The sequence below is a fragment of the Colius striatus genome, chromosome 4, assembly GCF_028858725.1.
Source record: "Colius striatus isolate bColStr4 chromosome 4, bColStr4.1.hap1, whole genome shotgun sequence".
Taxonomy (NCBI): Eukaryota; Metazoa; Chordata; class Aves; order Coliiformes; family Coliidae; genus Colius; species Colius striatus.
Window position 1 is genome coordinate 61515778 of NC_084762.1, and position 12245 is coordinate 61528022.

At 41.2% G+C, this 12245-nt stretch overlaps 1 protein-coding gene across 7 annotated transcripts in view; it reads left to right on the forward strand.

Annotated features, from left to right (window-relative positions):
- The window catches only part of SGK3 (serum/glucocorticoid regulated kinase family member 3), a 60338-nt gene that overhangs the window by 19710 nt on the left and 28383 nt on the right, over nt 1-12245 (forward strand). For 3 of the 7 annotated variants that reach the window (XM_061994488.1, XM_061994493.1, XM_061994494.1), the window contains exon 2: nt 11775-11980. In XM_061994488.1, coding sequence (XP_061850472.1) covers nt 11903-11980 — 78 coding nt within the window. In that variant the 5' untranslated portion in view covers nt 11775-11902. Of the gene's footprint in view, nt 1-1157; nt 1246-4858; nt 4889-4981; nt 5185-5233; nt 5431-11774; nt 11981-12245 lie in introns of those variants that run through there. The other 4 variants (XM_061994490.1, XM_061994492.1, XM_061994489.1 and 1 more) reach the window with 4 other exon arrangements.

Sequence of the window (12245 nt, forward strand, 5' to 3'; positions counted from 1 at the left end):
GTACTTGGCATACACGTTCCCCTAAATAGGGATAAACTCACCTTTTAAATTTTTCGACTTTATCTGGATTTCTTTAGTTCCTTGTGACACTAATGCTTTGCCACAATGTTTGCTTGTGTAGTAGTGTTCATCTTTGAGATATGCTTCAGTTGATTTAAACCAGTTTTTCATTAGCTTCTGTGAAGAATTTCTTCAATGTGGTTCTGCTGCCACTCTTCTGGTTCATATTGTGCGTAATCTGTGGTGTTTGTGAAATGATACGATTTATTCCAGTTTTTCTATCATTTTCCCATCATTTTGCTTTGTGATGTTGGCTATGCTAAGTGTGAGTTCATGTAGTTTTGTTGCAGATCCTGGTTTTGATCTTCACCATCTTCTGTGCTCCAGAACATTCTTGTAATATGTGGATCATCTTTCTGTCTGGAGTGCCAAAAAGCTGTCAGTTCACTGATTGCATTGAGAGTTCATAAGCGTCCTTTCACTTGCCAAGCTCTGACTGTTTTTTCAAGGGATAACATCGAATCTTTCAGTTGTACTTGCTTAGATGGCTTGTGGTAGTTGTATGAGGGTTGATTGGTTTGTTTGGGAGAAGGGATTGAAGTATATGTTCATGACAAATTTATCTTTTAAGTATTCATTTTGTTCCTTCAAATGGAAAGACTGTAATCTGAAGACATTTTGTAGTTGATGTAGTGAACAAAAAGAAAGTAAGGGAAAAAAACCATTTTCCCTGTGCCAGCTCATGTGAAACCAAACCATTGTTCAGACTTCTCTAATAAGCACAGACGTGCAACTATGAAAGTGAGTTAAATGAAAGCTATTAATACGCATACATGCATTAAGTGTTACAAAACCAGCTTTGGCAAAGAGCAGTCCATGGTGACACTGATTGCATGTACACTCTGAGGTTTAAATCTTGTCCAGCTGATAGTTCTTCTGCAGTTTTAACTCTCAGGCTTTCAGTTAGATCACTTTCCTACTGAAGATCTTTTCTTATTTGATTTTGTCTTCAGTAGTCCATGTTTTCTGGTAACTTAACATGTTCAAGGAGTCTGTCAGAGAACTGCTTTCTCTAGTGACTCTTGGGTGCCATGCTTTTCAGTGATAAGCACCTGGTTCAAACTGGCTTGTTCCCAAGCCTCTTCAAAGTCATGTTCCTAAGCAAGCAATGGAATATGAACGTGGATTAATTAGCCTCCAAACAAAGAGGCTGGGAAGCAATGTGAGAGTAATTGATAGAAAAGGGTGAGTGAGTATCTGTCTTGGTGGATCCTGACTGTTAGACAATATTTGCTCCAAGTTGCTGTTCACGTGTAGTTGTGAGGCTCAATCATTGCAACCTGAGGCTTTCCAAAGGATGGTGTCCTCAGACTGCTCAATGCTGTGTTGAAAACAACCTGCTTGGAATTGGGTTCTTTGATGAAAACAATTGTCATGTGCAGATTTAACTGCAATGGCCATCAGTTGTTTCCTGAGTGAAGTGGGGAAGTTTAAGGCTAACAATAATTATTTTAAAGATTATTTCCTATCTGCTGCAGTGTCACAATAACACCTTTTTGAGGGTTTTAAACAGATACACATTTGGTGACTCTGCTAGTCCTGGGGCAAGGAGATTGGGTTGTTCCTGCGTGTGAGAAGTATTACAGAAAGCTTGGAGTTAAAAGTGGTAGGTTAAGATATGCCTTTGAAGAGTTGGAAATGAAACGGAAAGCTTGGTGTTGGTGTTTAAAACTGATGGCAGCTAATGATTTCAAGGTGTTACTGAACTGACTCATTGTGTTTTGGCAGTAAGAAAAAATATTGGACTGCTCTTGTCAAGTGGTTTGGGCTGTGCTTGTGTGACTATTTGAATATATTCTAAAGTATCACAGAATATACTTACAGAAACAGTGTTCACTAGCAAAGCTCCTGACTATGTTTAGTCTGCATTCCTGCTTGTCTTTGTCTTACTATGCTTTATATGCTCTGGTTTTTGTCTTTACAGTTCTCTTGATGTTGTAAAATTAAAGTTGATCTTTAGTCAAGGACAAGGTTTTTGTACTAATTTAAGGACAGCTTTAGTAAAAACAGAAATACTAGTTCAGATTATTGCTACCTGCTCATACTGTGCTTGGCAAAACAAGTTAAAGATACTCTGCTTTTCTGTGACCTCTTGCATTTACAAGGGGTTGAAATGGGTCCTTCATTTCTCTTCCCTTTTTTCTTTCTTTCTCCCCTTCCCCCCACCTCAGTCACTAGTTTTCTTAAGCAAAGACTTTCTAAGTAGTTGATTTGACAGCACAGTACATGGCTTTGTAACATTCTTTAGAAGCAAAATAGTGCAAAGTAGTGGAAGTGAGATTCTTTGTGTGTATTACTTGCTTGAGAAACATAAGTTGGGAATGCAAAGGAGGTCCCAGGGACAAAAATGTCAGAGTGAATGCTGACCTTTAACTTCACTTAAAAGGCAAGTTGAGTTCCGTGTGTTTTTGTCTGTGCTATGGAGTTAACCACCAGGTATTCACATTGACATTGGAATATTAGCCTTTTTAAAGCTTATGAAGAAAATCTGTATATTTGGATTAAATTTTAGAACTTTACAGTGTTTTGCTTAATATGATGCACGAGACAGGTGAACATGCTGTGGAATTCATTCAGGCAAATTAAAATTTAAGGATATATAACCATATTGCTGCTCTCTAGTTAATTCAAGGTTGATCACAGCTCCAGAATAGTGAGAGGAACTGCGTAAAATTAACCAGTTGGCAGCCCAGTCTTCATGGACTTTTTAACTGTGAGAAAGGACAAATAGCTGCTCAAAGGTTTAGGGCTTAGACTCTGTGCCCAGGTAGACAGAGTTAAATTATCTCTAGGCCGGGGTCATCTTCTCTGCTTTCCTGGGCTTAGACCCTTCTACTTAACTGTAAATCAGTGCAGTGCCTCCATTCAACTGATCTGCTAACAAGTGAACGTTTAACTGAAGACTGTCAACCGGACAGATGACAAACACCACTAAACCACTCTAAAGTAAAACAGCTCTTGAATATGGATTATTACCTGATTAAATTATTTGCCGATAAATTAATCTGATTGATGGAAGCTGAAAGTGTCCTGCCCAGGGATTCACAAGAAATGCTAACAGTTTCTTTAAAACCTCTCTGGATGTAAGGCAAATACCTTGCCTCATCTGAAAAAGCAGGAGAAAGCAGTTGCTGTGATGCAGTCACTGGATCTAGTAGTGCCTACCCAAGCATAGGAAACTCAAAACTCAGGAAAGGGCAGGTTAGGATGGGAAGATTCCTCAGATCTCCGTATGGACTCTACTGAATTGAAAGCTTGTCATCCAGTTGACTTGTAGCTTGTGCATACACAGTTACAACACTCAAATCCAAAACACTGATGTATTTTAAAAAATGCCAGGCTTCTCTAGCTTATTTTTGGAGAGTCCTCGGATGACTCTCAGTGTCTGACACATGCAGGAGTACTTCTGCAGCAGGAGTGTGCAGAAACAGGATCTCCCAAATAGCCGTTTGCCAGATACTTGCTGATACCTGCGACTGTTGAAATGAGTGTTATCGTGTCTTGTCAGGCCCAAATACAAGTCTTGTGAAGATGTGCATGTAGAATGTGGGGCTTCTCCATATAATCAATAGAACAATTTCCTAATGAAAACCTGTGGAGTTTTTGTGGCACCTAAGTGTTGCATCACTTAAGACAGTGGAATGTGCTACAGTGTTCGCACACTTCCTCATTCCTTACACCGCAGTTGAAATTATTTCAAGTATTTATATGGAGGAGGCTAAAATGGCATTGGGCTTTTACCTCATCCTGTTACCATTTGCATTAGAGACTCTTGAGCTCTTAAGCCTTGTCTGAATGATGAGCATAGATGTTCAGAGACTCTAGCAGATCCTCAATACAAGGTGTTGAAGTCTGTTCTTTATGGGTGTAGTGGCCTGTTGTCTTAAACTGAATCCGTGCTAAACCTAGCACTTTTAGATCTAGGTAACAGAACAAAGCAGCAGCGACACTGCCGTTGAAAGAGCTATTTTTTTTTTTTCCCCTGGAATTTGTGTTTTTGTGACATCTATTGCTTCAATCATCGCAGGAAAAACTCATCAAGTTACACTTCGTTTTAAAAGGTCTAGTTGAATTTTAACAGGGTTGTTGAAACTTACCCTCTAATTACAGAAGGTGCAGAAACAGTTCTTCAGTAGCGCTAGATATTATCCAAAGCGATCTCATTTTTCTGCGTTACTCCGTAAGGGGGGGGAGAGTTTTCATTACAGCAGCTGCTAGATTTAATGATGGCCTTGCCAGGGGATTGTGAGGTCTGGACCCTAAACGCACGGAGGAGTTAAACTGTAACCCCTCTTGGGTGTGCCGTTTCTTTTTTTATTATTATTACTATTTTACCGGGGGAGGCAGCTTTGCTGCTGATATTTTCAGGCGTTTCTGTGAAGAGCCAGCTAGAGTAGAAGTCGGAGCATCCCCCGGGGGCTGAAACCTGGCGGCGGGGACAACGGAAAGAGGGAACATGGGAAGATAAATTTCTTTTTTGAAAGAAAAGGAGATGGGCGCGGGGCAAGGCGGGGTCTGTGCCCCGCGGTGGCGCCCGGGGCAAGGCGGGGTCTGTGCCCCGCGGTGGCGCCCGGCCGGCGCAGGGCTGCATGGGCGGGCAGCTCGGGCCTCAGCCCGGCGCCGCGGGGGGTGAGGGAGGATGGCAGGAGGGCGGGCGCGTCCGTGGGCGCGCCGTGTCGGCTCGCTCGCCTCCACACGCTACGCGCGGGCTCGGCCACACGCCAGTTCTCTCTGGGCGGAAGTTAACTGCGGATTAATGTTGCTCACGCTCTTTTACCCCCCGCCCCCCCCCCCCCCCCCCCCCCGGAGCGACGGCCGCATGTGCGGGGTGCGTGGGGGGCCGCAGCCGGGGGGGGGGGGGGGGGGAATGCTGCGTGGGGCGGCGCCCGCCCCCTCTTCCAGGCGGAGCCGCGGGGGCCGCGTGCGCGTTGGGGTGCGGGGCGCCGCCGCGCCGGGGATGGGGGAGCGGCGGCAGGCGCTGGGCCGCGAATGCGAGGAACTCGTAACTTCCTCGAAATCTGGGAGCCGAGAAGGAGTTGCTGGGGTCAAAGCGAGCAGCTGGGTTTCGTTCCCGAGCTGCGCGACGTGCGGCGGGGCCGGCGGTCTCACATGTGCGGTAGGAAGGTGCGTTCGGCGTCACCTGCGCGGTGCTCGCTCCGCTGCCTCCGCGCCGTTCGGGGGCAATGCGAAGCTGCCGCGTCGCGAGCGAGCCCAAGGGAGAACGGCACCGAGAGCTTGCTCTGCAAAACTAGAGCTTTTCAGACAGTGCTGTCCTGTCCTGCAGAGACTCGGGTATCCCCGAGGAATGGACTTCTGAGAAGATTAATGAAAAGCTAACTGTAAAGTATTAAGGATTGATCTGTTTTGACGGTTCGTCTCCTTTTTTGTTTTTTGGTTTTGTTTTTATTAAAACTATTTCTATGAATTAGCCTCTTCTAGCAGTTCTGGAAGATGTAACTGTTCTACTTCTGGATGTGAAGAAATGCAGTACTTTGCAGTAAGGATTGCAGTATGGAATTGTTCATTTCTTTTTCCCCTTTAAACTTCAGATATATTTTTGTACTCGTACTGCATTTCATTTCAACACAGTGATGTCACTTGAATGCAGTTAGTGTTTTTCCAGTTATTTGGCACTCGATTACTGTGAATATCACTTGCTGCCCTATTCTCGTGGCTAAGTTTTAATAACTCCTTTCAAGCAGGTATTAAATGTATTTATAGGCTCATGCAGAATGAATCTGTATTTTTAAACACTTCTGCTACTCCATTATGGATTCCTTTAATGTTAGTGTTGTTGAAGTCCGAATGTCTAAATATATTTCAGATTGGATTCTTTTTTTGTCTTCACCTGCACATCAGTCTCTTTGCTGACTGTAAAATGAAGTAACGATAAAAGAGTAAGGTGTGTATGGGTGAGCATTTTCCTGAAAGCTTTAAGTTAGACTTCAGGAAAAAATGTTACTAGTTTTTGGAAAGCATTTTGGAAAGTTCATTGTTAATGTTGTCAAGGTAGTGTCTGTGCATGGTATTTCTAATAACTTCCTGCTAGAAAAATGGCCTACTTCTTAAAAGATATTTTGAGGTACTTGTTCAGGTCAGAAGTACAGCATGTTTAACTTGCACTTCTCAGTAAGAAGTATTGGTTGTTTTAACCACCTTGACAATTTTAAAGCTGAAGAAGCAGTTACTGGTGGTCTCGTGATGATGATGAATTGTGTTACAGTTGCTTTCCAACCTTAATTCCCAGCTTTGATTGTAAATTGCAGCCTCACCACATCTGACCTTGTTGCACCAAATTGTGTTATACATGCATAAACAACTCATCTCTTGTAGATTGAAACACCTTCTTACTCTCTGTGCAGCGTTGAAATGTGTGAAAGGTTAGTCTTTTCTGTCTTTATGCAGTGAAATGGAGGGAGAACAGTTGGTGGCTTTTGTTGAAAGTCTTGTTGAAAAATGGGCAGTGTGTCTGGAATTGAAGTTTGGTCATCTGCTTTAATTTCCATAGAGGGGCAAAATGAGGCTGGGATTATTTGCTTTGTGTTTACTGAAGTCTGACTGCCCTCTTATGTAGAACTGACACTGCTGCAACTGGCTGGTATCAGCTGTCTGTAAGACTTCTTGAAAGTATCTCACAGTGCTGTTGCTACAACTTTGCCTTCGTGCTGTCCTTAGGCACCTGCATTTAACTTCAATTGGAGCTGCTTTGTAGGAATGCTGAGGAAGCATGCCAAGAAATGTGCAGGCAGCAAGTTCAATGCAAACTCAATTTTTTAATGTCTTCTACAGTTTGTGTAAGTTGTACTGTCTGAGGCATGTGACTTTTCCAGTTACTGTGGACACAAGCTAAATATTATGGACTTACATTAAGGATTAAAAGACAGATGTCTCTTATTGGAAGTATTTGTTGTTCAGACCCATTTTGTTATGCAGGGTTTGCTTACCACAGCAAAGAACCTGTATTCTGTCATGTAATAAACATGAGTGCAAACAGATCCAGTCCAAGCCACAAGTCTTGTTGTTGTGGTGGTGTTTTACTGGGGCTTATTTTGGGAGATTGAGGCAAAAGGGATGTTCTTGGGTGCTCTAGAATTGTGGGAAGGAAATGCTTGCATGACTTCTCCAAAGTACATTTTGTAGACACGGAAAAAGAGAGTTACTTCTTTCTTTCCTTTGGTTGGGGTTTTACTTTACCAGCTATTCTTTTTTGCAAGTACAAAGAATCAGTTGAGTTAGACTTTGCCCACATTACTGCAGAGTAGTGGTTTACTTTCCATAGTGTTGCTACTAGAAATTTTAAGAAATGCACAGTGGTGGGTGGGTGTGTAAAGAAGGAACAAGTGTTTTTCCTTTATAGCAGTGTCTGAATTCTCAATTTTCCTCTCAAATTCTAGTTAGATGAGACTGTGGAGATAAGCTAAGGATTGACCAGAGTATTTCAGTTTAATGCTATCCTTTTTCTTCAGCTGGAATATTTCTAGAGGTCTACACTAGTGTTTAACGTTCCTGTATTGAAGTCATATGTATGTGGTGTTTGAAAAGGTGGGCTATGTGGAACCTGTTTTCTTCAGAACCTAGTTATTCAACAGCAGCTGGCTATCCATCTCTCTACAGATTAGTGATCTGTGTTTTGCTCTTGACTTGTTCTGAAGCACATGACATCTACAATCCCTATCTCTCCTCATCCTGTATTTCTGTTGCATTGGATTTTTAATATCTTCCGTTTCCTGTGTGTCTGCTGCTTGCCTGGTAATAAGAGAGTGGGACACTCTTTCATCTTAGAGCTGTTTGGAAAATCTTGATTTTCTGGGTTTTCTCAAAGATTGTGTAATGTCCCATGATATGTTGAGTCATTATCACAGTATTTGTGGAGAAGATTGAGGAAGTGATGAGAAGTGTGCCAAAGATGATACTTTCTCTAAAGTAAGAGGAAATAATGTTTGTAGTGAATAATAGGCCTGTCCCTCCATCTTGCTTTCTGCTTTTGCACATGCAGGTTCCTTCTGTAATTGGAATTGCACTTGGATAGGATTTTCAGCAGCTGGTTTTGCTGGTGACTCAGTCCTGGACAGATAGTGTATAGGGACATTGCTGTTCTTTTCCAGTGGGTGAATATCTGTCTGGGAGATTTCTTTCAAGCAAGCTTGCAAGGAGACTGTCCTTTGGCGGTTTTGACTGTTCGTGTCTCCACTCCCTTGTATTACTCAAAGAGCTGGACTGTGATAACTGATTTACACTGGCCATAGAGGTATTGAAGGTAATTTGCCTAGAAATGGAGAGGCAGCAGGTCAGTATGCAGCTTCTTATTCTAATTTTGAGTGTTCTTGGCAAAGATTAACTCATAGCACACAGAACAAGGCTGTTTGATTATGCAGTGGCATCATCATCAAGACACTATCATTTAAAAAATAAAATGTTTCAGTGCAGAATAAAATAATCTAATTAAACTTCAGAAACCTTCAGAAACAGTTTGAGCCTAGTTTATGTAGGAAGGAGTAAAAGGAGGTTGCTGTGTATCACTGACTATGTAATGTTTGCCTGTAGGTATTATGAGGTTGCACAACATGTTTTATTGTAAGGAATTTGGCAAATTAAATTTGTGGATATAGTAGATGTGTGTATGTTCTCATAGTGGCAGAGTTCTCTTATTGCCATGCTTTGACTTCACTGGAGCTAAAGGTCAGCTTGAAATTTGACATTGTTGTGGCTTCCTGCAGGAAACAGTGAAAATATTGCTTGATTTTTTTGATAGCCATCATGGAGAGAATGGACAGTGTAGCTGTTGATAGGTTTGAGGCTTTGCCAGAAGAATGTGTGACTTCTTAAGGAGTTTGTTTGTGCCTTTCTGGCTTAGAGGCCTAGATACTGTACCAACTTGAAAGTTTTATCTGTTTATTGGCAGCACTGGTCTTGGTGTTAACTGATCTGGCATTACTTACATGCTCTTCCACTAGTGCCCAAGCATGCTTTAAGGGGATTTATTTTGCTACCTGTGTTTCTCACGTTCCTGTTCCTTTCTGCTTGTTCTCAAAAGTTGAGGCCAGGGGCTACTGGTTCTTAGTTACAGGAAGAGCTATAACCAGAGGCAGAGACTTCTCAACTCACTATCTGGCAACACTTAAGACACTGTATTTTGCACTTTTGAAGGTGTGATGAAAACACAGCTCTACTGTTTACTCTTTGTGGTAACTACATGAAGTAATAACAGTGTTAGTGGTTTTACCTGCTACTAAAACTGCAGCAGTGTTCCTAAACTACAGTGTGGCAAAGATTAAGGCAAATCTGTCCATATTTCTACAGTCAGTTCTGCAGTTCAGATGTAAGAAACTCTCGAGCTGATCTGCTGGTGGCAAATAGAAAGTGAAAGAAAGCTCTGATCCTCTGGAGCTTAGTAGCAAACTGAAAATGCATTTCTTCTGAGTTTGTCAGTTCAGCGTAGTTTTGATGACCCGGGCACCACTCAGATGAGATGCCTCAGGGAAAGAAAATAATCACAGCCAAGGATCTTCCAAGCAGCTTAAAGAAAGAAGTAAGAACATTGCAGTTTCAGCTTCTCAGATGATTTATTCTTCTCCCCAGTAAGATGAATAAACTTTTCCTGAATTAACTTCTTTTTGTTTTCTCTGGATTACTCAAGTTCAGATCTAGAATAAAGCTCAGTCTTCCAAGTAGTATTCTTTGGACTACAATTTTTAATCCATACTGCTCCTGCACTGATATTTAGAACTATGACAACAAGAATTAAAAAGGGATGAGAGAAGTACAGCATACATGGTGAGAATCAAACGTGTTAAGAACTTTTTAATGGATGTCAGTTTACAAGGGGAGAAAGGTGGTGAGTGATTAATATTAGTTGGGGAACACCTAATCCCGTTCTCAAGCTTTACATGGTTTTGTGTAATGAGCAGGAAGACAGATAAACAGAGACTTCTGCTCAGCTCCTGGTGCTGGATATGAAGTGGCTAAAGATTGACATAAGTGCTTAGTACAGTCTAAGCTTAGTGAAACACTTACTAAAAGTGGTGTCTGTTGACTATTTTAGCATACTTGTTATAATGGAGAAGTTAACCTTTAGATCTTAATTTTAGTGTGTGGCAGTGGGTGTCTTTAATTGCATGCCAGCATAAAATTGTGGGAAATGGGAGCTGATCTTGTTGAAATAAAGCTTTTAACAGTAGCTTGCCAAAGGAAAAGGGGGGAAAATTTGAAACTCAAAGTCTATGTAACGCTGTGTTATAGTAAAACCGGGAAGAGGAACCTTACATCTGTTCAACCCTTTAGTTACCTAATCAGTAAAGTAAGGAACAATAAAATTATGGTAAATGCAAATGTAACTAAAAGTAATTCTCTGAGTATGTTGCAGTATGGATGATCTGTCACTTAGCTGTAATTTCAGACTTTTTTTATGTCACCAGAGATACCTTTGAAAATTACTTAATTTAAATAGCTACAGGAATAATAATGATCTGAAGTTTAAACCTGAGAGGTGATCTTGAGGCTTTTGAGGAGAAGAAAAATAGTCAACTGACTGACTGAGACTAGTTGGATGTCAAGAAAAAAAATCTTTCTAGTGGAGTCCAGGGGCTTTGGCCTTCATGCCGAAGCTGTATAGATGTCTCTTCAATAACAGAATTGCATTGAATTAGTTTATGCTTTTGGGAAATGAATAATATTAAATATACGGTTCATTTTTATACTTCCCTATTCTAAGAATATAGGGAGTTAAATGTTTAACTGAGCATTCCTTCCACTGGACGTTTTGAAGAGAGCTGAGGTCTCCTCTAAAAAACTGTTTTCGTGCTTGTAAGTTGGTCAGACACAGTGTTCTAAAAGCTGAGCCACTTTCAGATGCTGTGTGGGCCTGAACAGAGAGTTGTAGCTGTGTATGATTAGTTTCAGCTGTTCTTAGGCATTAGCAAAGTTTTTGTTGTTTGCAGTGGTGTCCAGTGTTGCTTGTGTTTAAGGCAGATGTGGAGAATGCTGTCTCTCAGAGAGTGAAGAGGCATCTAGTTAATACTACGCTCTCTGCCTTTTTGATGGCCTCTTGTCTTGTGCCCTTCTCAAGTTCTACAAGGAAGCTAACTGTTCTACTGAGGGAAACAAGTGACCTTACTGTTCTGCTAAACACGAATAAGTCAAGCATGGGGGAGGAGTGGGCAAAAAATTAGGCACAGACACATGATGCTATCTGTGTCCCTCTCTAAAGTTCGCATGACGAGTTATTTTGTCTCATTTTGTCTTTCGTCTCTGATGTGATAATAAAGTACACTCAGCGTGTTCTGACAAATCTAAAATGCCCTGTGGTACAGACTCATGCAGCTGAAGAACCTTTGTCTTTGAAATAAACTGTTCTGATTTTATGTGTTAGTGGCTTTTCTCAGATGTGTGATACCAGATTGTCATTTTTAATTATTTCTCCTTGCTCTTTTTTTCCTTCAAAACACTGTCTGTTGTTGACCCAAACCTGTTTCCAGAATGTCTACACAACTCAAGTGATTTTTTTTTTTTTTGGTTGCTCTTGTGTCCTTAGAGAACATGAGTGATTTCAGTGAAACAACAAAGAACCACAAGCGTGAAACAGTTTGCAAAATAGTAATGATTATGGCTCTGTGTGTTCATATTAAAAATGCATTTCCTGACAGGAAGAGTTCCAGGTTTTAGCACAATGAGTTAAATGTTGCCCTACTTATTTTTCATTTTATGTTCCCTTTAAGATTACACAATGGAATTCACATTTTTTCACAAAGAGCTGCGTGTATTGGATCAGTACCGTTGAGGACACCTTCTGATTGCAACACCCGAAGCAGGGTCCTGTAACAAACTTGTCAAAGGAAAGCTTACAATGGATCTCAAAGAAAGCTGCCCAAGTGTCAGCATTCCCAGCTCTGATGAACACAGAGAGAAGAAAAAAAGATTTACTGTAAGTATGTAAGAGTGTAAGCACTGTAGGCAAATGTATAGGCTGTTAGTATCTATAAGTACTACTTTCTGTTTTTTACTAGTAAGCTTGGTATTACTCTCAACAAGTTTATGAATATCTGTTCACTTGCTGTTGTGAGTGCCGGCCATAGTCCACTGTGAGAAGTTGTGAATGTTTTACAGTGCTTAACTGTTACTTTTTGCAAAAATAATTTGACTTCATGATTTGCTGTTACTTTTGCCTCTAAGTAGCAGCATTTTTGCTT